Raw genomic sequence first — 27672 nt, forward strand, 5'->3', positions numbered from 1 at the left:
TGCAGCGCTACCTGGTTGACACACTGGCAGAGACCGGGTTTCAGTTAACATGAGGAGAAGACTAGCAGCATCACAGTGTGATCTAAACGATGTCCTGCTATTATCACTCTACCTGTTTAAGGACAAATAGATTGTCCCACCCCTGACTTGGTGACAATTTAGCTAAGCTGGGACTACAGAACTACATTTTCCAGAATTCCTTTTCCTGCGTGGTTCTGGGTTAGCTTTGACCACCAGAAAAATTTTGCACAAGATTTGGAAGACAGGAGCAAAGCAGCAGACATAATTTTTATGCTCCGAAGGTCGGAGCAGGTCACTAGGAACAGCAGGTGCTTACGCACGTTGTTGCTGATCTGCTAGCTTGCCTTGTTCTGGGCCAAGTACTTATTTATGCAACTCCAAGGGGAAGGGCACCATCTCCCCCTGGAAGTCACCCATAGCATCAAGGTTGGGTTGAAGGTGGTGAGAGACAGATGTAGGTTCCAGTTTGTATTTTCTCTTGTTCACACCAAGCTTTCTTTTTCAACTACCAGTTCGGCTGCCCTATAGCTACTTCAGGCTCAACTTCAGATGCAGGGATAACAGCGTTGCCTTAAGGCCACCACTCATTCCACAACCATGGAAAGTTTAATCCTTACAACAAATATTTTCTATCACTTATGGTTCCTCTTCTCTGGATTGGACTCTGACACATATGGCTGAGTCCATTGTTGTCTTAACCTCTAAATTCAGGCAAATTCCCCAGACCATAATCATAGGGCATTTCTGATGGAGCAAGAAATATGTAAGATTAAATTATTGTTCATTGAGCCCTTACTATGTGCAAGCACTCTTCTGCTTTAATGTATTATCTCATTCAGTCTCATTAAATGGTCCAGTTCCCCATCCAGGCTGGTTCACTCTTGTCATCATTACCAACTGGTAGTTCAGAAATACCTGCTAGCTACAGTAATATTCTAAGTTCTTCCATTTGAGATTGTAGATTTGGACCCAATGTCCTCTGGGGTGACTCTGGGTGGCCTGTTCTGCCCTCACATAAAGGCAACCAATCAATGTGTCTCTCATATTGATGTTTCTTTCTCTTCCCCTCCCTCCCTCCCTTCTACTCTTTCTAAAAATCAATGGGGGAAAAAATATCCTCGGGTAAGGATTAACAACACCAACAAGAGCTTGAATCACAGATGGTGCCCATTAGGGACTTGTTCTCCCCTCTTCCCCAATCTTGGTATTAATCTTTGTCCAAAGGTACACCCATGACCCTACCCAAGAACTCAGTTCCCCTCTAAGACTGAAGTCTGGCCCTAAATCTTTGCCTAGTGACTGGGTCCTGCTGCCATGGTCAAGTCTCAGACAGGAACTGCTTGTCGGCCTCAGTCCCACGTGTTGACCCTCGCGGACTGAGCAGTGCCACCTAATGAGATGCTTAACCCCTTTCTAGACATTCACCCCTAATTGAGAGCCACTTCATATTAAGCCCCTTGCCCCATCCAATGCCCTTCACTTGCCATCTAGGACCAATGTAGCTGCCCTCTTTGGCTCTAACCCAATGGGCTCACCTGTGCCTCTGTACTCTGCACTGGTGGCCAGGTCGGTCAGTTTCCCAGCACTTGTCCTTGTCTCAGGAAGCGGGTGTTATAACAAGATTTGCCAGGTTGTACAAAGATTAAATTTGCTGGGGCTTCTAACCAAAATCCTCAGGTGGACTTGGAGGTTTTTCAATATCAAAAACTCTGATAGTTTTGTGCTGCATCAGCTTAGCTAAGATGGAACAGTGCTTCCTTACTGGTTCTGGGTTACAGTTGGCTAAAAAAGAGAGATTTATATAAAATTTGGAAGGCAGAAAGGAAGCGGCAGCTGTGACTCATTGAGGTTAGAGGTGGTGAGACAGATGTGGTGGTGCCAGTGGCTAACTTGCCCTCTCTCTTTCCTGCTGCAAGTCAGCTCTTCTTCCTGTCTGCCAGCTCTACTGACCAGCGGCAACCCCCAGCTTATCACCAAATGCTTGGCTGTGAACTCGGAGGTAACAGCAACACAGAGGCAATGACCTTCCCGGACTTCCCCAGCCCCTCCATGGTTTCCATTCCAGCAACTGGATGTGCCTAACTCAGCTTTCCCTGCCAGCTCAGACTTGTCCAACCAGCGCCAGGGCTGGGGGAAGATTGCTTAGTGACTTTTCTTCCCTAATTTTAGGGGTGACCAATTTTCTTTTGAAAAATGCTAACATGCTTTCCTAGAATTAGACCAATACTAATTCAGAATTCTACCAGGAATTGTGTGTTGTTTTTTCTGACTTCTAGGGCTCTTCTGCAAGTCTGTAGAGAAAGGTGGAGATTCCGCTGCATCTCTCTCCCCACCCCCCCCATTTTAAGCATTTTGTGAGTTGGGGATAGTATTTTTAACTGATTTCTTTTTCATATATCCTTTGTTTTAAACCCTAACAAAGGCACAGTTTGGGAAATGGTTTCCCAGTCAAATATATAATCATGAGCAATTTGTTTTATAGGAAGTAGGGAATGGCAGGCATCCTCAAATGGAGTTTAAGAAATCCTAATTACACCTGCGGAAGCTGCCACTTTTGGAAGGTGTGTAATTAGCAGCCAGTGTGCTGGGAAAGTGATTGCCTGGGGGTGCAGCCCAGAGGCTGTGCATATTGGGGCTCTCCCACTGTGTTCATTATCCCCGCCGGGGCTCTCCGGTCACTTTAAGGCCGACTGCATGACTGAACACGTGTGTGGCCAACTGAGCCCACAGTTCCCCATGCAAAGCAGGTGTGACCACTTAACAAAAATTGAGTCCTTTTTACTTTGTGATTATGAATTTTCTGCTTTTCTAGCCCAGTGGTTCTCAACTTTGGCTGCACATTAGAATCACCAGGGAGTTTCTTTTAAAATCCCGGTGCCCAAGCTGCACCCAGGCCAATTAGACTCTCTCTGGGGTACCTGCCAAGTTTGCACACCAGTTATAGACCAGTAGTTCTCAAACCATAGCTGCACCAGAATCACCTGGAGGGCTTAAACGCACCCCCAGAGATACTCAGTAAGGTGCGGGGGCTGTTCAATACTTCACACTTCTCACACTTACTTTAAGAATGCTGTCCATGCTCAAAACAATGTTGAGTTCCTTTTGAAATTAGAATCTTTTTCTGCATGTATGACAGGCACTGTGCTGTTTTTTGCAGTCCTTACCTCATTTAATTATTTTCACAAAGCTTTCAATCTCATCCTTCAGGTCTCAGAGAAAGTGCCAGCCTGAGACACCTTCTGTCTGCCCTTCACAAAGGCACCTGCCGCAGTTACCGTCGCGTCATCTGGTTTGTTCCCTACCGGGCCCTAACCGGTCTGCAATCTTGTTTATTTCCTCTCTTCTAGCTGCAGGTAAGCTCCGTTGAGGGCAGAAACTCTGCTTGTCTTCACCTCATGCCTAGCAGCCAAAAGGCACTCCACAAACACTTGCTGAATGAATGAATCTACAGAGCAACCCCAGGAAAGAGGTACCTAGTATTTCACAGACAAGGACATAGAAATACAGAAAGATTGAGTAACTTGTTGAAGATCTTAGTGGAGGAACTGAGGTTCAAACTGACCAGGCCTGAGCTTTCAAACCACTGCAAGAACTGATCATCAGCCTTAAGTGAAAGATAAGCCTTCTTCCCAGCAATAAACTGACTCACTAAGAATACCATCTTGCCCTTACTGCCACTTGATTCAAAACTATGTTGTAGTTTTTTTTCAAATTAACAGTAAAGTTCTTGAGCCCAAACCCACATAGCCAAACTGTAGAAAGTGTCAATTTCTTTCCTATTTAAAAATTTTGGTTCTAGCCGGTTTGTAGAATGGTTAGAGCATTGCCCTGCAGACTGAAGGGTCCTTGGTTCAATTCTGGCCAAGGGCACATACCTCTGCTGCAGACTCCATCCCCAGCCCTGGTAAGGGTGCAAGTGGGAGGCAACCAATTGATGTGTCTCTCTAACATCTATGTGTTTTTTTTTTTCTCCCTCCCTTCCATTCTCTCTGAAAAGCAATGGAAAAAGTGTCCTCAGGTGAGGATAACAAAAAACACCCAACTCTGCTGTTCATACCAGAAACCGACTTCAATGCCCCAAAGCAGGTTAAAAATTTCCACCATATAACATTACATCAAAACCTTTTAATAAAAATGTTGATATTAAGTGGAAGAAAACCACATGAAAACAAATGGATTTAAATTATCTGACTTTATTGAGCATGCCAATACAATTATTCTGGTAATAAATTACTATATAGTTACACAAATGTTGAGTGCTTTCTAAGAAAATGCTTTGGAATGTGTAAAGGATATGCAGAATCATTTACACAGTGACGTTATAATTTTCATTCAGAAGTGCGGTAACATCAAGTTACTGCATGAGAAGAGTCTCTCTCTCTTATAACTCATGATTTAAATAGTTTTCAGTTCATAAGGGTTTCAGTGACCATTTTAGCTCCTGCAAGAAGGCTGAACTGACTACTTTAAAAGCCACCTGATCCAGTCACCTAGTCTACAGATGAAGAATCCATTGGTCTGGCCAAAGATTACAAAGCTGGTAAAAGATGGAGACTGAATTACAAATCAGGTTTCGGAGGTGCTCCAGAAATGTCTGTTGAGTTAAATAAGGCACATACATCACACAGAACTCTAGTCATATCTGAAAGACCCTGGTTTTAGTTCCTGCTTAACAGAAATTTAAATTAAATCCTGATGTGTTTTTTTGTAGTTAACAAATTTAGTGATTCGGTTGCTTTGGAAACAAAACTGTTCCCATGATTGCAGCCTATCACTGATCACTGATTGCCATTTATGCTTCTTTTCTCCTGCAACGTTTGGACTTGGGCCACTTTTCTTCCGGCTCTTCAGTGCTCATAGACCTGTATCAAGGTTCTCTGTTCTTATTTGAAATTCATCATTAACGCAGGGAGCTAACATCATTATCTACAAAACCATCAATATTTGCATACGGGAGTTTCTCTTCGAAGCTCATTTCTAACCGAGTCAGCGCCTGCTCTGTTCATCTGAATCATCAATGATGCCACAGCAAGTGAGGATGACTTCTGGGGCATCAGTGTCCCAAATAGCAATGAGATTTCTCATCACATCAAGAATATGCCATATGATCCTTCATGTAATGTACCAAATACTTCTTCTAGCACACATTCTTGGTGATTTATTTTGTCTCTATGCTGCTGGCAGGCAAAAAAAAAAAAAGGCCACTCACTATTTTAATTTAAATCCCGATGATGTGTTGTGCAGGTTTATCAATAAGTAACAGAATGTTCACATTCTGGCAGGGATTTTCCTCTTAACTTGTAGGAGCCATTCCCAAAACAACCTGCCAGACATCAGTGTTACTTTTAAACTTTACACACACAGCAAAACTGTGCATATAAAGGGAATTTTTGAATTTGCACGTAAGTGATTCTAATTTCTTGCTACTCTCCGCACTGCAGCAAAGGAAGACTGATAGCCTATCTTTATGTATTTCTTCTTCTCCAGGGCAACATTTCTCTGTAAGAGTGAATATTTGGTTTGGTTGCAACTTATAGAGGCTTATGAGATGTGCTCTTGGGGGCATATTTATTTAGAACAGGCACCTCATTTTCAAGTTCTTCCTCAGCAAACACAAGAGTTATAAAGCCCTCCAGCTATGAACATCTGACATTAACCCCTATCTAGAATGCAGTTTCATTAGCCATGTCTAAAGTTATAGACAAACAAGAACCCTGATACAGAAATATTTGCTCTGACCTGGAAACAACATTCAAGCATTTAATTTACTGAGCTGGCATGGCTTTCTCCTGTCATTCTGTTGCCAATTTCACTTCCTTGGGCTGTTTTTCTTTTTGTCTTGTCCCAATTTTCAAGGAACATGGAGAATATTGATAAGGGAACTCCATACCCTCTGACCATTTCACTTTTTGACTTTTCTTTCTTTCTCACTTTTAGCTCTGGAAAAAAATGTGAGCACAGTATATTTTCTCTCTAATTCCATGACCAGAACTCAAAGCATGAAGTGTGATAGAAAAAGACATACTTAACAGAACAGGAACATTCTAATGGCCAGACTGAGAAGACTGGCTGGGAGTAGAAACTGACAGTGGAGTACTGGCAGGTAAATTAATTTTCTTAAGTTTAGAATAGCAAAGCTGACGGCTAATTTTAATAATTTTAATAGCCAATTAAAAAAATAAAATATTTTTTAAATTAAGGAATCCTAATGACTTTGAGGTAGATAATGCTATTAACAAATAATAAATTAGGTATAAGATATAAAAATAACAAAACTGAGGGAAAGCAAGCACTGACTTGAAATTATCTTCCTTTAAATTCATGTGGAAAATTAAGAACACTTTTTCCAATTCAAAGTTCTAAGCACAAAACGCAGGTATGTCATGTCATGGACTTGCTTCTTTAATTGGAGGTGAATTCTGAGCCAATGGAAAGAACTCAGAGCAGCAAACTACAAATTGTTGTCCCCACGAGGAAGCCAGTAACTTTGTCTTTGATTTTCCCAGCTTGGCTCATTCCCAAATGTTCAGGATTTGGATTCTGAAAATCGTTTTTAGCACTTAACTAATTCTTTGTTGGTGGAAGGAGCTGGGACAGTTTCTCCACACATAAACTGCTCCTAAGAAAAAAGAAAAAATTACATTTACCACTGAGTATGTCACAAATGCATCAACATTCAATTTTCATCTTGTTCCAGAATCAATTCAGCTCTGTGAGTTTTTCCATTGAAATCATCCCTGACTCCTCTCATATCCTATGTCCAATCAGTAAGGAATTCTTAGCCTTTAAAGTATATCCAGAATCCAACCATTTCTTACTGCCTCCATTGCTGCAGCTTGGCCCAAGCTACCCATCCCCTCCTTCGATTAGTCTAACAGCCTCTCACCTGGTTTTCCTGTCTCTATCCTTGCTCCTTCGTAGTCTATTCTGAACACAGAAGCTAGAATCCCTCTTCTAAAACTTGAGTTGGATCATGGCACCCCTTTGTTCTAGAATCCTCCATTGGTTCTCTATATCATTCACAGAAAAAGCCAAAGTACTTAGAGGAGCCCACAGACATCTCTGTGATCTGCCCCACTCCACTAATTTATCTTGGATGATTCTCACTGCCATTTACTCCGCTTTGGTCACACTGGCCTCCTTGCTGTTCCTCAATAAAACCGAGCCTTAGGACTTCTGCACTGAAGGTCCCCTTTTCCAGATTGCTCTTACCCATAATATGTACAGGCCTCACTCCCTCACCTCATTCAATCTTTGCTCAATAAGGCCTGCCATGATCACCCTATTTAAAATAGCAACCCCTTCTCATACCAGCACTCCTGATCTTCCTTACCCTGTTCTCTTTTTGTTCCAGAACACACTTTGATACAAGAATAATCAGCAAATTTCTAAATTATAGTCTAAATTATAGCCTGCTTCTCTCATGAGGTTAAGTGCCTTTTTCCCATCTTCCCTACAATCATGTTACAGATCATCCTTAAGAATGTCAAGCTCTTTTATGTCAATTATTCCTCAAAGAAAAGAGAATGTTAAGCTTCTTACTTAAGACTTTATTCAAAATACTGACCAAAAGTTGGGGTGGATAGTAATAACATTTATTTAGTTTTCTATTTTTAATATCCTTGAAGGAAAAATAACAGGACAACTAAAGTCTAAAATGAAATTGTAAAGTTGCACCTACGATTATATCTTAAATAAAATAATGCAGAGTTCTATGTATAAGCCAGGTAAAAAATGCTATACAAGCGTTCCCTTCAAAATACATCTAGGTGCTCCGTACAATTTTAATTACTTATTAAATAAAGGAGAAATAAAGACTGTCAACTAAATAGCCTTTATAATTATTTCTTTTATTTAATAAGTAATTAATAATTTTGATTAGTTCTCTTTATTGCCCTGTCTAAAGCTAAAATCATTTAATTTGAGCTTTTAAAATTTTAATTTACGATAACAGCTGTTCATTAATGGTTTTTAAAATTGTTTTTTTAAAACACAGCATTTACCTAACACACTGTTAGAAAACATTCTCCAGCACTTACATATATCATAGACAGACTGCTCTAGATTCTTGCACCAAGACCCTCCTCCCACCTTTAAAAGTTTGACCCCTTACTTTGTCATAAATCACTTTTATAATGAGAGAGCAGCTGGGACACGTTGCCACGTCTTCCCCATTCTCCAAGTCCTCCTATAACAAAACCAAACGCCGGATAATCAGCATTACCTTCCCTTTGCAAACTCCTCCTCCAAACCCTCCCACCCCTATGGGCAAGCTCCTCTATGGCTCGCCTCCCCACAGGGTGTGTGAGGGCCAAAGGGGCCTTCCGAGAGACATGCCAACCCCAATTTTCCCTGGAAGCGTCACTTGGGGGAAATACCCTGGAAGGTTAGTTAAGGTTCAGTCGCCTCTAAACCTCTGGAAAGACAAAAACGCGTCCCTTCCTCCAAAGAAATATCCCGGGAAGGTGGACCGGAAAGGGGAGGCTACGGGGGGAGGACGGCGAGACGTCTGCTGCTCCCCGCCATCCATTCCCTCCAAGCCCGCCCTCCCCGACAGGCCTGACTGGAGGCCAGAACGGAATGCCCACTGACACCTGAGAATATCAAATGTGGGGGGATTCACAAACAGGGCAAAAAGGGCGTGGATAACAGGAGCCGCGTGGGCTACGGAGCGGCAGAAGGAACACCGCAGAGCGAAAACGCGCCAGCTCAGGGGAGCAGCCGGGCGGGACCCCGAGGTTACCTTGGTGATGCAGAAGTTATCGCCACAAGGGCAGGGGTAGAAATACGTCTCCAGGTCCTCGTCGTATTGGAAGTCCTCGATTTCCACCTCGTCGTGAAACACCGCCATTGTACTGGGGCCCGATGAGGGCCCCGACACACCGAAGCCCACCCGCGTCGGTCTAACTTCGCGGATTCCGGCCCTAGCCGAGGGTTGGCTCCACGGACCGGCGCAGGAACTACCGCTTCCGGCGCCTAGCGATGACGCACAAAACGGCTTGGGGGCCAACTGGGTGACCCGACGGTGGTCACCATGGAGATAGCTGAGCTGGGGTCGGTCGAGACTAGGCAGAGCTTCCTCGCTGCTCAGTGGTGTCGGGTACCGCTCCGCCCATTGGGCAGAAGTGACCAATAGAATGTGAGGATCGGCAGCGCTGCTTTACGTCACGTCGGGGACACCGGAAGCTCTCAGGGACCGGCGGCGGAGTTCGGCTCAGTTCTGCGAAGTAGGTAGCCGCGGTGTCGGCGGCGCGGAGCCACCTTGCTGCCGGGCTGTGCGGGCCCGGCCTCAGGTCCGTGGCCCTTAGAGAGGCCCTAAGCGGACCCGCTGAAGGCCGCAGCAGGCCTGGGTGGCATATCTGGGCCCTCGGCGCCCCTGAGGGGAGGACCGCAGCCTTGCTTGCTCTTCGGCGTCAAGAGCCTTCCCGATCTCCGCCTTCCCGGCGGCCGACGAAAAGCTCCCCTGGAATTTCGATTCATCGGGTCACCTTGAGCTCAGGGCGCCGTCTAGCTTGTAGTTCCTGGCTGCACTCGGCTGTTCAGGTATAGCCCCCCCGCTTCGTCACCCCAGATTATCTTCAGATGCCCTAAATTGCGTTGCGGAAAGGAGCAAGACCTGGGAGGCAGATGGAGTTCTAGTCCTGTGTTTGCCAAGCGTATGACATTATTTACTAGGATGATCTGTAATAACAGTAGTAACCTTTTATATAGGGAGTTTGCTGTGGGCCCGGTATTGCGCCATGTACAGTTCTTCCATCAACCTTGGGAGTTTAGATGTTATCCCCATATTATTAATCTTCAACCTGAGATACAGAGAGTTGGGTATCTTGACCAAAATACCACACCTAGGAAATGAAGAGCCTGTGTGTCTCCAAAGCCCGGGAACACATGACTTATGTGAATCACAGTTTCTTCGTTGTAAAAGGAATGGCATCAGCGGGCATATCTAACATTCTTCTGTGTGGGAATTATGAGTTTTACTTGGACGTGTACCACCCTTAGTTTATATTCACAAACTACATAGACATAATACTCATGTATACATCCCTATGCTTATTTATGTACCCACATTCAAATGCTTGCGTGAAGTTACCAGTTTTGTGCCCACTGAAGTGAAGTGAAACTTTAGCTCTTTTAAGGCTTGAAAATCTAGAGGCAGAGGAGCCTTTGGGAGAAAATCCAGAAGTTACATTAAAGGAGTTTATAGAAGATTATTTAAAAGGCCTCACAAACAGTCCACTTTGCGTGAATGGAGATCTACCCAGAAGTTAAGAAACATTTTTAAACCTTTTGAGGATTAACTTAGATGATTCTGCTCTGTCTGAGCAAAGGAGAAATTCCAGCAAAGCCCACTTAGTCCAGTGGCTGCTCCCTGTATCTACTCTGTAGACACACATACTTCCCAGGTAGCCTCTTGGAGACAGGAGGCCAGGTGAGAATCTCCAGTGACTAGTCTCAGTGAGCACTTTGAGGTTGGGAACCATCATTAGTTCTTCAGTACTTCTGAGAATACCTAAAAATTAAAGATGAACCATTTTTGAATGTACAGAAATGGGTGCAGTCATACTTGTTTCATGGAAGTATAAATTAGTAGACCTTTTAGAAAACAATTTGTACCTATCAAGAACAATTCTGTGGGGAATCTTAAAATCTGAGGTTAGTAGTCCTAAAGGTTACAGTGGTTTGGGGTTATTAAAAAAAAATAATTTCTTTGTAATTTTCCAACTTTTCTTTGAGTATGTATTACCTAAAATGGAAGAAGAAAAACTAATAAGACACTTAGTACTATGTTCCAGGCACTGTACCAAATGGTTTACATGCATTATGTCATAACAGCCCAGTGAGGTATAGGTATCATTAATCCTGTCTTCAGCATTGGGAAACTTGAGGTTTAGGGGCTAAGGAGACTTGCCTAAGTAGACAAAGCTGGTAAGTGGCAGTAGCTATGGTGAGAACTCAGTCAGACCTGTCTGACCCCAGAACCTTTCCATAGCTTCAGTGTCATCTGTGATGTGATGGTGTTGAAGCAGAACTAGATTAAACAAATAGCCCTGGAGCTCTGCACACTGCTGAGATTTTCCCTGGAGCGGTGCTGGTTCCTTTGAGACCTAGATTTTGGTGTCTCCTTGGCCTTTAATCCCGCCATCTGTTGGCCAGACCCCTTGTCTGGCCGTAGGTGATTCCCTGTATCGTTCTGCCCAGTTTTGAGTACATACTGTGCTGAAGAAAATAAAATGATAGCCAAGCATGTGATGCAGTTTTTTTTAGACCCCCCCAGCTTTTTTACATAAAACATTACAATTACTATTAAATTTTATATTTATTCTTAAAAGGTAATGGAAACATTCTGTTATGAGACATTTTTAGACTCCAAAGGCGTGACAAAAGCAGACTTACTAGTTGCTATAGAATCACTTGGGATCACAAATTTGCGGTTGAAAAAAATTTTTTTTAAATCATAAAATGTTAACACTACTGATCTGGAAGATAACAGTGACCAAAATTCTTAACATAAGATCGAATTTAGAAATAAGTCACAGTTATATAATAGAAACTATTTTATGAGTGCCGTTGTATATCAGGCTAAAGGGAATTGTTTTTTAGTAATCTCAAACCACTACCTCTTGAGATTGTTTGGCAGGGAGCTGGGGGTTAATGCAGTTGGTTTGGTTTTTTTGTAACACGCTTGCTAGCCAGGTGCTTCCATAGACATTTATTTCTCTCAGTAATCCAGTGAAGTGGTGCTGGCATTCCCATTTAAAAATGATAAGAGGTGACTGGCCCAAGATCAAAAAGCAGGGAGGAGTCAGATCTGAGCCCAGTTCCATGGATTCCAAGTCAAGCACTCTTGAAATAACTTGTATGCCACTAGGGTTCACTTACCAAATGCCAAACACCAGGAATCCCTTTGCTTCTTCTTATTGGCACCTGGGAGTCTAAATCAACAGGGGCCATGATATTTCTGTGATTTTACTTTATTTCAGGGCATTAATGATCTTTGGGCCATTCTTGGTTTGTCTCTTTCTCTCACTGACCTCTCACACTTATTCCAATCTATCAACAAGTCTTAGGGCTTTGATTCCGAAGTATATTTTATGCTTATCTACTTCTGCCATCTCTGTAGCTTAATCCTACTCTAAACTTAGACTAGAGCCTTCTAACTGGACTTCCTGCTTCGACTCTTGCCCCTCTGCGATCAATTTTTTACCTAGCAGCCTTAGCGATCCTTTAATGTAAATTTGGTCATGTCCATCACCTGGTTTATTCAAACCATTCAGTTTCTTCCCATTGCTCTTAGAATAAAGTCCATACCCTTACTATGGCCTAATGTGATCTGGCACGTCTGCCTGCTTGACTTCATCTCACATCATGCTCACCTAGCTCACTGCTCTCCAGTCACACTGGCTGTGGTTTCTTAACACATCAGTGTGACTGTGATTGGGCCTCTGCCCACATGCTCTGCTCTTAACGTCTGCTTGGCTGCCTCTTCCTCGTAGCTCATGTCTCTTGAGAGAGACCTTTCCTGATATTCCTCACCCACCCCACTACTCTTATTATATTTTTATTATTGATTTGAGAGAGAGAGAGGAAGGGAGAAAGAGAAAGAAAACAAAGACATTGGTTTGTTGTTCCATTTATTGATGCTTTCATTGCTTGCTTCTTGTATGTGCCCTGACCAGAGATTGAACCTGCCACCTTGTCATATTGGGATAATGCTCTAACCTAACTGAGCTACCCAGCCAGGGCTCTACTCTTATTTCTTTTATCTCACTCATTGTAATCAGTAATTGTCTCGTCAATTATCTGTTTACTATTATCTGTCACACACATTATAATAAAAGATTCATAACGGCGAGGACCTTGTGTTTGGTTCTTTATTGTGTCTCCATGCCTAACATAGTGCCTGGCACCCCAGTAATTATTTAATAAATTGAGTGTACTTATTGAACAGAAACCAGTATAGGTCATTTTAAATCTTAAAGTTAATTTGTTGCTTGCAGTATTTTTTTACTGCTTAAATGGATGTAAGTATTATTTAGCATTTATGATAATTTTGTTTCAGAAATAGAGTTAATTAAGATTTTTTTTGGTGAGGTAAGACCTATGGGGATACAAACATTTATGGAATATTCTTGTTTGTATGGTTTTAGAAATTATTTAATATATATTAAAGTTATATCGTTAAAGTGAATATATGAAACCATTGGAAATATTTTTAAAAATAAGTAGTTTGTCTTTTTTAAATACCTATTGCTTTGGAAATGACTTTGAACACAATTTGATAAAAGTACCCTTTATTTACCAGTAGGTGGCACTCTTGGTCATGGTTATTACAAATCAAGATTTTAAAGAGAACAGCTTTTAAAAATTAACATTTCTTTGTTTTCCAGTTCAGTTGAGCAGTGGACCATTCAGACAGCATAATCACTAAAAGCTGTATCTCATGTGAGGACTATTTTAGCAATAGTGGTCTAAAACATTGAGCAGAACAATGTTTTTGTATTAAACTGTTTATCAGTTAAATTCTGTTAGGAAAGTTGACCTTAAATGACATTAACTGTCTCATTCCAGCCATTGGTCTGGTCTTTCATAGGGTGGAATCAGAAAAGTGAAAAAAAAAAAAAATCAGAAAAAAGAGAAGAGGGAGACTTGATGGAAGGGGGGGAAACTGAGAGTAGTTTTGCTGTGAGGCGATGTCTGCTGATTATAATGAGCCTTTTCTTATGCATCTAGGAGATAGTAGTTCTTTTTAACAATTTTCCAAAACATTGTTCTTCTTTTCTCTGCCATTGCAGGAACTTTGTGAGAATTTCACTACATGGAAACACTGTCCGGGTTCCAACCATTGTATATCTGAAGTCTCAGTATAATATCAGGACCAAAATACTGCAAATCAGTCAGCCAGCCATATACTTAATGACTCCTAAAAATCTCATGGACTTCTAAAGTAAGTTGCTTTCTTTCAATGATTAATGCACCATTTTTGGTTTAGCATATTTAAAGGAGAGAAACTACATTTAGTAATCTTGCATGAGGTAAAGAGCCATTATACTTTTTTCACTCAAGAGAAAAACAGTGAATAGCATTTATCCACAGTGATGCTACATCATACTATGGCAAGAAATAGATCTTTTACCTTGTCTAAAGGTTAGTTAGGAAGCAGTGGCTTTTGATATAATTTGATTAGAACTGAATAAATTACACATGACTTATATCACCCCCTGATTTATTTACTTTTATTTATTTTCTGTCTCTACCTTCCAAAATACAAGCTTCCTAAGAAGGTCTTTGTTTTGTTAATGTCTGTATTCCCAGTGCCTGCCACATATTGGGCTCTTAATAAATATTTGTCAAATGAAGGGCTGAATTAATGAGTATGGAGTAGGAACATAAGCACATCTCGCTTGAATATTTTTCTAACACTAAATTTATAACAATTAATTTATGTAGTACCTGTCAGTGAGCTTAGGAGAAAAGAGTGTTCACACGCATCTTTATTTATTCTCAAGCTGACTAAGATAGGCAGTATAACATGTTAAAAGTGGCCATCTTGGGCAAAGAAATATTTAAAAATTGGCTGAGGAAAACAGAATGGTAGGAACCAAAAAAATGTATCATCTGACTTCCAATCAGTACTTTTTCTGATAGGTCAGTAGTTTTTAGACATGGAAATGTTGGGAACCTTCCTGAGTTTTTGTTTTTTAAACTTTTTATTAAAGTATAGCTTACAAACAGAGAAGTACATAAATCCTAAGAGGACAGCTTGATTAATTTTTTTTTTATTAGGACAACTTTTTATAGCAGTTTTAGGTTCACAGCAAAATTGAGAGAAAAGTACAGAGATTTCCCATATACGCCCTGCCCTTAGACATGCATAGCTCCCCATTATCAACATCTCCCACTAGAGTGGTATAGGAGTTACAATTGATGAACCTACATTGACACATCCTTATCACTCAGAGTCCATAGTTTACATTATGGTTCACTCTTGGTGTTCTGTGGATTTGGACAAATGTGTAATGATACGCATTCATCATTATGGTATACAGAGTGCTTTTACTGCCCTAAAAGTCCTCTGTGGTTTGATGAATTTTTAATGAGAATACCCATGCCATCAGCATTTAGATTAAGAAACGACATTGTCACTACTACTTCCCTATGGCAACCTTGCTAACTTGCTTCCAGCTCTGTGGATTAATTTTGTCTGTTTCTGTCCTGTATGTTACTGGACCCATAGACTGTGTGCCCTTTTGAGCGGCTGCTTTCATTCTTTTCAGTCACTGTGATATTGTAATACTCACCTGTTACCCCATGTCATTGCAGTTCTCATTGCTGTGAACCTCAGTTTGTTTTTCCCTTGCACTGTATCTAACAAGAAATATTAAGGACTTATGTGGTGCTCTTTCGTTGGAGGACAATTACCAGGCAATTAGAAAATCTACTCTCCTGTTATAGTATAAGATTAGTCATGTGAACTTCGTCAGCAATTTTGGAAACTAATAGAGAACATGAATATTTGGTGACACCAATAATTACACCTGTATGTACTGTGGAGATCAGTTGAATCAACTCTAAATAGTGGCAGAAATTTTGTCAGGGTGAATTAGGCCCTTAATTGCTTTGCCGTTAGATCAGCTCATAACAGTACCAACAAAAATCTAAACGCTTTTTCGTTCGCCCCTGAAATAGTCTAATATTCCCCTACTTTTTTTTTAACATATTTGAATTTTTGTTTTTCTGTTTGCCCAGGAGGCACCATGGCCTGTGCTGCTGTCTTGATTCCTGGGTTGTTGCGGGGCTCTGTTGGAGCCATCTGCTCCCAGGCTGCTTTGTCGAAATCTACACCAGGCGCTTTGCGCCACCTTACTTTAACCAGGTGAGCATCGACCTTCAGTGTTCACTTGAGGTTGATTTTCAAAGAGACCTGACCTGCTGATGGGCATGGGAGGTGTATCAAACTCCTGAAGGCATAACATAACATACTGCTTAAATGTACATGGCATAAGTAAATCGTTAAACTTTAGTTAGATGTGCAAATTTCATTGACCATTTTCTGGGATATGTAATGTGTTGCATTTTGGATAGTCATTGTTATTAGAGGGGAAACTAATTTAACTCTTTCTTAATGAGGATAATACTTAGTAACCTAATTTTACTCTCTTTTACAGTATAATGAAATCCAAAAGGAAAACTGATCACTTGGAGAGGACTGCAAATGTTGTTCGACAGGAGGTTTGTATCTTTGGGCAATGGCAGGTTTTCTAGGAGGGACAGTTTGCACACAGTTATGACTGGCTTATGGGGAAGGCACTAGATGAGCTTTAGCCCTTTGAAGGACAGTCAGGGAAAGTTTGTTATTTTTCTGTTTAGAACGTTTCTAAACAGGACACGTGACAACTGATTTGAAAAGATGATAGTGAAATACTCAAATTTTTGTCTTTAAACTTGAAATGAATAGATTAACTTTTTGATGAAAGAAGTATAGCAGCAGTCGAGGGAAGTTCTCCCAGGTATGGTGTGTAGGGTTACATTTTAGCACTAGAACTTCTTTTAGAGCCCACATTTTATGAATAACTTTCCTTTTTCTTATTTATTTTTTTGACACCATTTCTCAAAGTCCTTGTTCTTATCCCTACTGTAGAACAACTTATTTCATCAAGGGAAAAAACACTAACATCTGGGAAAGGAAGGTGGATGAGCTCTTACTACCCTTCCCATGTGCTGACTTTCCCCACCATATTCAAACTAGAGAAAGCTAACCCACCACCTGGAGGGGTCAAGGGCTGGGAAATAAGGATCCTCACCCTTTACCTCAGTGAGTAACTACATTTTCTTTAAAAACTTAAGTTGGATATTTGTTTTGCTTTTTTACTGATTCTTTATGTACTTGGATATACTTAGCTTAGTGTCGTAAGTTAAAAATCTGTTTCATATAAGGAAGATTTATACACTTCTATGAGCATGGTCAGAAACTGTATTGTTACAGCATTTTAATTTTTAGTAGTAATAGTAGGATGCTCTTTAACGTAATAGAGTATTGTTTAGATCCCACTTTTCAAGCTAGTTCTATTTTTACAAAATTGCTTTGGGCCTGAGGGTAGTGTGCTTGTGGATTCAGCTTTAAGCCAACGTTTCTTTTGAGAAGTCTGTGTAAAATTAGTTCAGCGCAATAGATTTATGGATGTGTGGGAAAATACACTTTTCCCACTGATGATAAATCTGAAAATACGTTTTTTGGGCGTTTTTTTTTTTGGTTTGTTCAACACACAAAAATGCTGATTCTGTAAATGTGAGATTTGTTAGAATTTCTTTTTTAAAAAGCGAAACCTTGCCAGTTTTGAAGAAAAAGTGATTTAACAGTCTTGGACTATATATACTTTTTTTTCTGTTATATTTTGAGGCAGGTAGAACTAGAGCAGAATTTGGCAGATTTTCTGAAAGGGCCAGATAGTCTTAAGTATTTTTGGCTTCATGGGCCAGTCTTAGCCCCAACTATAAAACTCTGCCTTTACAGTGTGAAAACAGTCATAGACAACACGTAAACAAATTGGTGTATGGCTGGGTTCCAATAAAATGCTCTTTATCAGCACACCCAGGTATGGTCTGTGGGTCATAGTTTGCCAATCTCTGAATTAGAATAGTCATTTCAAAATTTTACAGGACAAAATTATTGAGACTTTTGGGGGGACATATTTTGAGCCAAGTTTAAGAAAGCTACACAGAAAGTTAATATAAACTCTAATAATGTGGTTGGAAAGTTGAGAATTTAATGCCCAGAAGTCAGAAAATTATAGGGCTAATTTCAACCGTGATATATTACTTTGGTGGAAGAATTTTCCAGTTGCAACTCTTCCCGTTCTGTCTCTAATTTCCACTTCTTTCCCAAACAGAATAAGATCTGGGAGCTGGGAGGAGCTGGATAAAGCTAGACGATGTCCTACCTCAGCAGTATGAGGTCATCAGGGGCTCACCCCAGCCTGACCTTAGACTTGTTGAAATGGACAGCACCTCATGGTGGGCCATAATAGAACTGGCCCACCATGTGGTCTTGTCTGCCACTCTTGTCTTTTATTTGTATTGCAAGTATACTTTACAGAAGTCCCCATGTGCCATTTGCTCTTCAGTTTAAGTCTGTGAGGTCGCCTAAAAGTAGGACGTCACCTGCATTTTACAAAAGAGGAAGCAGAGGCTAGGAAATAACTAGTAGCTTCTCCCAGGACCAGAGGGAAGCTCCAGCCCAAGTCTGTGATCCTTAAGCCAAAGGACCCTGCTGCCTCTCCAGGGTGGGTTAGAAATGGAGTACTCACCCACCCAGAAATATCCTTTCCTTTTTAGCTGTTGGGTTCCCTATAGAGAACTTACTGAACGAGCATATTATGGTGGTGATGCTTCTTACTTGAGGTGAAAAGTAACTAGTCTGGAGTCATGCTGATGCAGGAAACTGAGCTCTTGAGTTGAATGACATTTGACTGTTTGTGTTGAGTTCACAATTTTTTGTTAGGGGTCAAAAGAATAAGCAGTCTGGGTAACTTTAGAAATGTCAAGGAAATAAGAGTAGAAATACCATAATACATAAGGATTGTTCAAGCAAGACTAAATTTTCACTGAAGGGGTCACTTTGTGCTGGCCCACTGAGCAAGATACACTCTGTTCATCAATTTGATGGGAGAGTTTGGTAATGAAAGAATTTTTTAAATTACTGATTTTTATGCAAACATTTGGAAATATGCTAAACAGTAGGCGAGGTCCTGGGCTAGCATTGAAAATGATAGATCAGGTCCCTGACCTCAGATTCTAGTGGGATTCTGGTCAGAAGAAACTGATTTAGTGCACGTAATTGATTTTGGAAAAACCACTAATTTTTTGTTTTGTTTTAAATGTTTGTATTAATTTCAGAGAGAGGAAGGGAGAGGGAGAGAGAGATAGAAACATCTCTGTTCCAAAATCTGAGTAATACAATGGAAGATAAATTTCACATAGCCTCCTCTCTGTTCCATATCAAAATTTCACTTAAGTGTGATTGGGCATAAGAAAGGGGGCAGTTAGTAGTTAGTGTGGTAGTTAGCTAATAAAGTCAAATTGCTGGGCACCTGTGGCAGAGATGTTGGGTATTGTATGGGTCCCAGGGCTGATTACAGAGTGCTGATAATTTGCTTGATTTACGGTTTTGCTAAGGCCTGGGTTTGAGTAGGATGGGCTGCTTAGCTGAAAAGCTGGCCCCTGTCCCCAGTTTAACCGTTACCATTCTCTTAGTCATCACCTGCACATTTTGGCAAGATGGTATGCTGGACTGGCCTTCGTCAGCTTGGTGGGGAAGAGGGCATCTCTTTAATATTGAGTGTTTCCCAATAGTGGGACACCAAATTTGTTCTCTGTGGTCAGAGAGCCCTTTAGAGTTTTTCCAGCCTGGGGCGAGCAGTGCTAGGCATCCAGTCTCATGACACTGTCAGCTCTGTCAGAGCAGAGAGTGGGAAGAAAGCTCAGGCACCTACCACCTAGAGGTGGCTGTCAAGCTTGCAGAGGGCCTGGCCCAGTCTCTTGTAGAAACTCCTGAGGAGGTGTAGTCTGATGGTCCTGGAAGCTGGTCTCTGGCTCCTCAGGGTGCACAGCTCACCCTGCTATGAGTGGAAGCCTATGAAGAGGGAGCCTCCTTGGGAGAAGGCTCAGCTTATCAGTGCTGTAGCCCAGTATTCAGCACAGTGCTGACCTAGCATAGGCACTCAGGACGTGTTTCACTGAGTAGAATAAACAGTGTTAATCCCACCGCTGTGGCTGATTACCGGAACTGTCTTGGATGAGTCACTTTTTAGAGTAGCGGGGTGACAGTGAGGTGATGATACAAGTGTATTCTACCCTTCTAAACAGCTACAAGCTGTGGAAAGAGGACTTTCTTATACTGCTGCTTCTTAAGTATGCCTGGGACTTAACCTGTTTGTGCTTTTCACTGACACACTTCTGGTCAGTAATTTAAGTGATCTAGGAGGCAAGGTTGTTTTCCCCCATTCCCCCCAGGGGATCCATCAAAGGAAGTGTTTTATTTTAAATTCAGGGGATATGTGTCGAGTGCCTGCTGTGTGCCCAGCCCTGTTGTAAGTGCAGGGGATTCAGCAGTGCGTAAGGCAGGGGAAGCCCCTGTTGTATGTGGAGCTTCTTTCTGGTGCAGATAAACCGGAGAATGTCAGATGTTGTATACACTATGAAGGAAGTAAAACAGGGTAATGACTGGGGTGGGGGTGCTATTTTAAATGGGTGTGTAACATTTGAGCTGAGACTTGAATATGGAAAAGAGTCAGACAGGTTCACAGCATTCCTGGCAGAGGGACTGGCAAGAGCCAAGCGTTGACGCAGAGATGAGTTTGATGTGTTCAGAGGAAGGTGGTAGGATGAGAGGTGGGCAGGGCCCAGGTTGTATAAACAGCTGTGGCTCTGGATAAGGAGTTGGGATTTTATTCTAAGGGTGAGGGAAATGAGATGTGATTTACATTTTAATGGCTCACCTATTTGCTTGGTAGAGCACTGGATTTTTGTTGTGCTTTGACACCAGGTTGGAGGCAACTGACATAGGCCCTGGAGAGGTGATGGTGGCTTGGAGTAGGGTAGTAGTGGTGGGGATGGAGAGCAGTGGGTGGATCAGGGACAGAGGTAGGGCTGATGGGACTCACAGATTGAGGTGAGGGTACAGCTAGTGAGAGAAGGAGAGGAAACCAAGAGATTTCTGGCTTTGGGATTTGAACACTGGGTAGGTGATGATGGTGGCATATATTTGCTAACGTGGAGAAGACCAAATTTGAAGGAGGAGAAATAAAGAGTTCAGCTTTGGAATAATCTGGGGTGGAAGGGTGGGAATCGGATGGAGTTTCAGATGAACCAAAATTAGCTATGAGTTTTTTCAACTCATACCAACTGTTGAATCTGGGGCATGGGTTCATGGAAGTTCATTATACTATTTTTACTAGTTTTGTGTATGTTTGAAATTTTCCATAATAATAAAAAGGAAGAAACTTTGGAAGATAAAAGCATTCTGTGTTAGATGTGTTGTTTGAAATGGAAATTCAGATCAGCAGTTGGATGTATGAGTTTGAAGTTCATTGCTGGAAATAAAAAGTTTAAGCTGTGTAAAGAGTGAGGGAGAGGGCCCAGGCCTCAGCCGTGGGGTGTGTCTACATTTAGAGGTGAAGCAGAAGGGCCAGGAGAGGAGAGGGAGGGGGAGGGGGAGAGAGAGGAGCTGGAGTAGGAGTGGAGAATCAGCAGGGTGCTGGTAAAGCCAGGAGAAAAAGTGTTTCTAGGAGGTCAGAGCCACCTCTGCTGGATCCTGCTGAGAGGTCATCATTGGGTTTAGTGAAGTGAGTAGTGGGTGACCAGAATGACTGGCTTTAGTCCATTGCTGAGAGTGAGAGCCTGTGACTGTATTGTGTTGGAGAGAGGGTGGGAGATAAGAAAGTGGAGCCAGAAACATTTTTATGTGAATGTGAGCAGAGAAATGGGTCATAGCTGGGTTGAGAGAGAGGCTTGTGTTGTATGTTGTATTTTGAGAAGCACCAAAGCATGGTGGTCAAGTGCCTGGATTCCAGTTATCGGCTTTGCCACTTACTAGCTGTAAGACTTCGAGTGTTCTCATGTAAAATGGGGTAGTACTAACCTTTGCCTTCTACAGTTTTTGTGAAGATTGAATGAATTAATGTATGTGAAGTGCCTGGCACATGGAAAGCTCTGTATATAGGTGTTTGCTTCTGATGTTATTTGAGGTGGAAGGTCCGAGTGCTCACATGTGTTCTCGTAGAGAGGGGGAGAAAGGGATGGTGAGTGAGAGAGGGTGCTTGCTCAAGTGAAGGCTTGAGAAGGCAGCGAGATCAGCCCAGGTGGACAGGTTAGCCTTTGGTACGAGCAAGGAGAATTCATTTGCTAGGATGTAGTGTTGATGGGCATAAACCACTTGTACAGGTGACAGCATTTTATGCTCTTTCCTTGTCAGTAAATCACTTCAGTAAAACCAGTATCTTTTCATCAGGTTCCCATTCATCAGATTGGGATTCTGCCATAGTTGAACTAATGTCTCTGGGCCTTATGTGTAAATGACATACTATTTTTTGATGATAACTACATTTTTCTTTAACTCTGAAATTCTCTGTGCCCTCTTTTGTTTCAGGTCATCGCTAATCTTGGTTTTGTCTAAATGTTTAAGCCAACAAAAGAATGGATGGGAATGAACAGAGGAAGCCAGTTAGGTTCCCCAAAGAAAGACCCATTTCCTGTGCAGAGACTGTTGTAGCAGCAGTAACATCGAGATATCCTATATAAAACCAGCTTTTTAAGTCAGTGTGATGGAATTTCCTTTTAGATGCTGACTTAGTCAAAGCCTTAAAAGTGCGTGCTAGTAAAAGTTGGCAAATGTATTGTTATTTTATTGAACAGTAGAAGAGTCTAAATGTTATTTTATGGAAAACTTCATTTCCTGCCATGTGTTTTAACTTAGGGCATGGCTAGTTGAGGTTTCAGTTGCGAAATCTTTTGATCCGTTAAGTATGAGAACAAGTACAAATGTTAAAACATAAAGTTTCTCCATCATGTTTTACTTATTCAATCAAAGTAACGAAGAAAATGGCATCCAACAAGGGCCATGATTGCAGATCTTAATCATGTGAAACTAGCTTCAGAGTAAAAAAAGATATGTCCTTCAAATAGATTTTGCTAGTGTTTTTGGCTAGGAATCTTTATATAGTGTGCAATATTTGTATTAACTGAATAAAATAAAGTGTTAAAAATCATGAATTGTGCAAGATATTTTGTGTGACCAGTTCCAGCAGTTTTGCCCAGATTACGAGAACTAAAAGCAACAGGTATATTACTGTGTGAATTACTACCAATAGACATAAAGCAACAGATAACATTGTTGGTCATAGAGACTATCCAAATGAAAATACGACTTTTTTGATAGAAACTGTAGCTTCTTTCCCTTCTTCATTGAATTTTGTATTTGGACATTGGCAAATGATTGGTGATTCCATTTCACATAGACTAGCATCTGACTGTGAACCACTCTCACGTGCTTTAGTTGGAATTCTGTCTCCCTCTTCCTCCTCCCTGCCAGTGATTATGAATGTTGGTTTTTCTGCCACTGGGTGACCCTTTGGGATGTGTTCAAAGCTTAGACGTATCTAGTTTTGTTCACGAATCTGACACATGCCAGTTAAGCTGTTATAAATGAAGTAATCTAGCTCTTGGCTTTGTTTCTAAAGATTATTATATTGAAAGAAAATAATGGATGTTTACAAAATAAACATTTCCTTTTTGTAAACCTAAGAAAAATGAGAGTAATGTAAGGGAAAGCCCTTTGATGATTTTATTACTTGTCTTTGTAGTAAGATATTTAAAATCGACTGTGTGGCAAACAAAGAAGATCCCTGTTCTACTGAGGAGTTGCCTGCCCTCCGTGACCTCTCCCACAGTTCTGAACATGAATCTAGATTTTCTGTAGTGGTTTCTTCCCCCTGCGCAACTTTCTTTTTAAGCAACAAAAGGCTCCCAAACTTCTTCTAACTTTTGTTCTAGAAACCAATTTTAAGTGACTTTAAGTTAGAGTTTTCATTTATTCTGCAAATATTTACTGAATCTTACTGTGTGTTAGGCCTAGGAGTTGATAGAGATGTCAGTTCTATCCAATAATTGCTCTCAGGAGGCTTGTGGTCTGTGTGGTCAAAAAGACATGTGTATGAGTATTTATATTTACATTAATGTGTGCTAAGTATTATAGTAAAGGCAGAAGCATTGTGTGGGTAGAATTGAGAGGGTGGAGAGAAGTAGAAGACTCAGGGTGAGTGGTTAGTACCTGAGCAGGGCCTGGAAGGGTGGCCGGGAGGTTGCTAGACAGGACCAAGAGAATGTACCGCATACTGAATGACCTATGCAGGGTTTGGGGAGGTAGTCAAGTGTCAGGGGCCTTGAGGACCAGCAAGTTGTCCAGTTTGGCTGGTAAACCAGTAGCAGAGGGATCCAGGAGGAGCATAGCTGGTACAAGTTATAAAGGTGTTTTTGCATTTCTTTATATTTGTAGTTGATTATTAGAGAGCCCTTGAAGGTTTTTGAGCTGGAGAGTAACTCAGTGAGGTCAGAACATGAGGAGTAGTCATCTCTTGGCTTCTTTGAGTCACACAAGAAAGATAAGGTATGGGCGGTTCAGGTGTAAAGAAAGAAATCCTTGGCTTAGGATGGTGGTAGGTGCACAGAGAGAGGAAAAGACATGAGCTGAATTCATGGAACTTGGCCATATTATCAAAATAATGCTGGAAAGAGTGAAAGATTCTGAGTGTGTGTATGTGTGTGCAGGCGCGAGTTACAAGTGGGCCAGCAGCATTACAAGTGCTTTGCATATAATATCTCATTTAATCTTCCCAGCAACTCTGTGAGATATAGGTGTTGTTATTCTCATTTTACAGCTGAGGGGGGCTGGGTGACATGCTCAGAGTCACACAGCTGGTAAGTAAGTGGTGGAGCCAGGATTAAATAACAGGAAGTCTAGCTATAGAGCCCAGGCTGTTCACAGCCAAACTATGCTGCTTCCTTTGATTTTGTTGCTGAATTGTTTAGGATGAGCAAATGGCATTAGATACCATGTCTGATTAAACAAGGTCTAAAAGAGAAAAATTGAACAGGAAGGAACAGGCAGGAGCTGATGAAGCAGTGTTTCGGAGTAGGTGGGTGGGACAAGCACCAAAAGTGGAGGTAGAGGGTCACGAGTGGAAAGTCACCCCATCTGCCCTCAGGGAGGAGGAAGAGAGGACTGGTAAATATAGAGAAAGAGGGACAGAATTTTACAGGAGCAAGAGAAAGGTAGAACATTTTATTTTGAGGTGATGAGGGAAACCACCATCCAACCCCAGAATTTTCCAGGATGGTTAAGAATTGTCTCCCACTGATAGTTTGATTAGACCTAGCCCTGTTGGAGAAAAGGGGTTGAATGAGCTAGCATCAGGGTGGGAGGTTCACTCACCTTGAACAGATTCCCGGGGCATCTTTTGCTGGAGCTGTGAAGGTAACACCATCGAAAGAGAAGGGCTTTGTTTTGGTCGCCTGCTACTGATTTGATTTGCTGCTGGAAGTGGAGTTGGACAGCAACAGGATGTTGAAGAAAGAGTCATCCTGTCTTTTCCCCCTGTTGTGAGGGTGCCCCAGGTCTAGGGAGGAAGAGAAACCCAAAGGCCCAGACACAAAGAGTGAAGGGAGTAGAAGCAGTTTGAGAGATGGTTGACATGGATGGTGCTTAACTGAGGAGTGCCCAGCTCGGACTGTTTTAGGATTTGCTAGAAACCAGAGACGTCATTTAGAATAGTGCTTCCCAAACTATCTGTTGTGAAGGGCTTTTGTTTAAAGGTTGTATTTAAACACTTTATATTTTGTAAAATATAATAAAAATGAATTAAAAAACAAAGACAGGAGTACAAATCCAACCTGTTTACTGTTACTAGATTCAACAGATAATTTTCTCTGAAATTGCTAACATAAAATTTCTAAGTGCTTGCTTTTAGTTTCGGAAATTGGCTTGTCATGGACTTCTTGTAGGTTCAGAACAAACACAGGCTCACAGTGAACAGTGGATCTCACTTTGTGTAGGTCGTACTCACAGAGAATCTAGACGCCAGGCAGGTGGCTTACAGGGCTCCACTTTACTGCACAATTCTCAGGGTGCCCAGCCTGGTAGATCACACACACTTGCCACACAGCAAATAAATGGTTGTTAGTCCCTTCAAGAGATGATTTTTGTATGCAGAATAAAATTCAATTAGTATTTTAGCAAGTCTCTCAAAAAGAAGATAATTAAAATTTGTTCACCTGGTGGTAGGCAGCTCTACCTTGTTTTGCAATTTTTAAAAACCACATCTTTGTAGATTTTGAAAAAACCTGAGTTACCAGAAAGCCACAATTTGTTCCTCGAGTTGTGTACACACTAACCTCAGCCACAGTTCATCTTTTGACTCAAGGTCGTGTCGGCAGCTAAGGTGTGTGGAGCAGCCCATGAGTCACCCTCCGTGAAGAGGCTCCACCTGCTTGTTGCTGATCAAGACTTTTCCTTTAAAGCTGGCCAGTGGTAAGTGGCTTTTCTGTTTGTAAGTGTTGTGTGTGCTCAGGAAGCTGTCATCAAATAGAAGGGCTTGTTTTTCTTTCTGGAAAAGACTTCTGTGACTTTCTGTTTCTCCTGAGGGGTAGGAATCCTAGACCATCTCCATTCAGGGTGAGCCTTCTTTGGCATGGAGATTCAGATTTCTTTCCTAGCTTCAGAGCTTATCTCAGTTTTGAGCCCGTGACTCTCTGTCATACATGAAAATTTCTGCCTTGACTTTTATTTTTTAAGTATGTTTTTATTGATTTTATAGAGACAGGAAGAGAGAGGGAGAGAGAGAAACATCGGTGAGAGAGAATTATCAATTGGCTGCCTCCTGCACGCCCCCTACTGGGGATCGAGTCCACAACCTGGGCATGTGCCCTGACTGGGAATCAAACTGACAACCTCTTGGTGCATGGAATGATGCTAAATCAACTGAGACACACCGGCCTGGTGCTACCTTGACTTTTTCCAGTTGAAACAAAGCAGCTAGTTCTGGTCCATGGACCTGCAACTCTGATAATTCCATTCTGTAGGATGGGTGCTAATAAAATGCACTGCAGTAATCTAATCTTGAGTTACGCGCTGCCGGGGATTCATAACATTTTCAAACATTAGTGTTCCTTATGTCAAATACAGAGGAAACAGCAGTCTGAAAAGAAGAATATCCGGTATGTCACAGAGCTGACCACCCTCTCAACCGAATTCTTACATCAGTCATATCTCTTCTGGGTTGAGTTTATTATCAGTGCTGAATTTATTATCAGGAGCCCCAGTCAGGACTAGCACACACCACACTCATGAGTGGGCCTAGTCAGTATGCTGACAGGGTAACAGCCCAGCTGTCCCTTCCCACTCCCTGCAAATGGCTTCACAGAACTGCAATTCACGTTGAATTGTAAATAAAGCAACTTGTATTTCCTTAGGAAAGGTGTGTTTGGGTGTATGTTTCCTTTATTTAAATAAAGTATTCACTTCTAAATGGATTTCTGGCATGTCAGTCTTAGTCGTATTTCTTAGGAGTCACTTGACTAATTTTGGCAGTCCATCTGGAAATGCGGTTTTGTTAGAAGGAGGATGTGTGATAATAGCAAGTGTGATAATAGCAAGAGTTAGCAGTCTTGTGTTAATAGTTTGCCTTTGAATTTAGAACTAGAAAACAAGATGCTGATTGCAATAATTTGCGTTGGTGAAGCAATTTACTGCAATCTTTGCACATGTTCAGTGATACATATTAAATGCATTTGGGCTCTTTTAGGGGGGAGGTGGGCAACGTTTTTACCCTTCAAAAATAGTTTAGCAGTTATTACATTGGAAAATGGAAACTTTAATTGTAATGATCTTTCTTTTCATATTTCCCTTCTGGGGAAATGTTTGTCCTGTGCACAGCATTGTCTTTGTGCCTTCAGCTCTGAATTGTACCAAGACTGTCCCCAGTCCCTAGTCTCCCGATTAAAAAAGCCTGTGCGTTGGTTTATAGCGCTGCTACCATGGGGTGCCTGTACCTGTATTAGCACTTGCAAACTGTGGTTACCTGATGAAGAATATGTCAA

General features: G+C 41.5%; 2 protein-coding genes across 2 annotated transcripts in view; one reads left to right on the forward strand and one right to left on the reverse strand.

The window, feature by feature from the left end:
- Positions 1-4194: 4194 nt before the first annotated feature.
- Positions 4195-9136, reverse strand: DPH3 (diphthamide biosynthesis 3). The gene is made up of 3 exons (XM_081159110.1): positions 8765-9136; positions 8135-8209; positions 4195-6640 (listed from the first exon to the last, which is right to left on the reverse strand). The coding sequence occupies exons 1-3, from the start codon at positions 8870-8872 to the stop codon at positions 6575-6577; spliced, it is 249 nt and encodes an 82-aa protein (XP_081015236.1). The 5' UTR covers positions 8873-9136; the 3' UTR covers positions 4195-6574.
- OXNAD1 (oxidoreductase NAD binding domain containing 1) overlaps positions 9034-27672 on the forward strand; it is a 34555-nt gene continuing 15916 nt past the window's right edge. Inside the window, exons 1-5 of the mRNA XM_081159109.1 lie at positions 9034-9564; positions 13818-13969; positions 15772-15898; positions 16191-16254; positions 25998-26104. Of these exons, the coding sequence (XP_081015235.1) occupies positions 15780-15898; positions 16191-16254; positions 25998-26104 (290 nt within the window). The 5' untranslated portion in view covers positions 9034-9564; positions 13818-13969; positions 15772-15779. The remainder of the gene's footprint in view (positions 9565-13817; positions 13970-15771; positions 15899-16190; positions 16255-25997; positions 26105-27672) is intronic.

This window comes from Miniopterus schreibersii (genome assembly GCF_964146895.1).
Source record: "Miniopterus schreibersii genome assembly, chromosome: 15".
Classification (NCBI taxonomy): domain Eukaryota; kingdom Metazoa; phylum Chordata; class Mammalia; order Chiroptera; family Miniopteridae; genus Miniopterus; species Miniopterus schreibersii.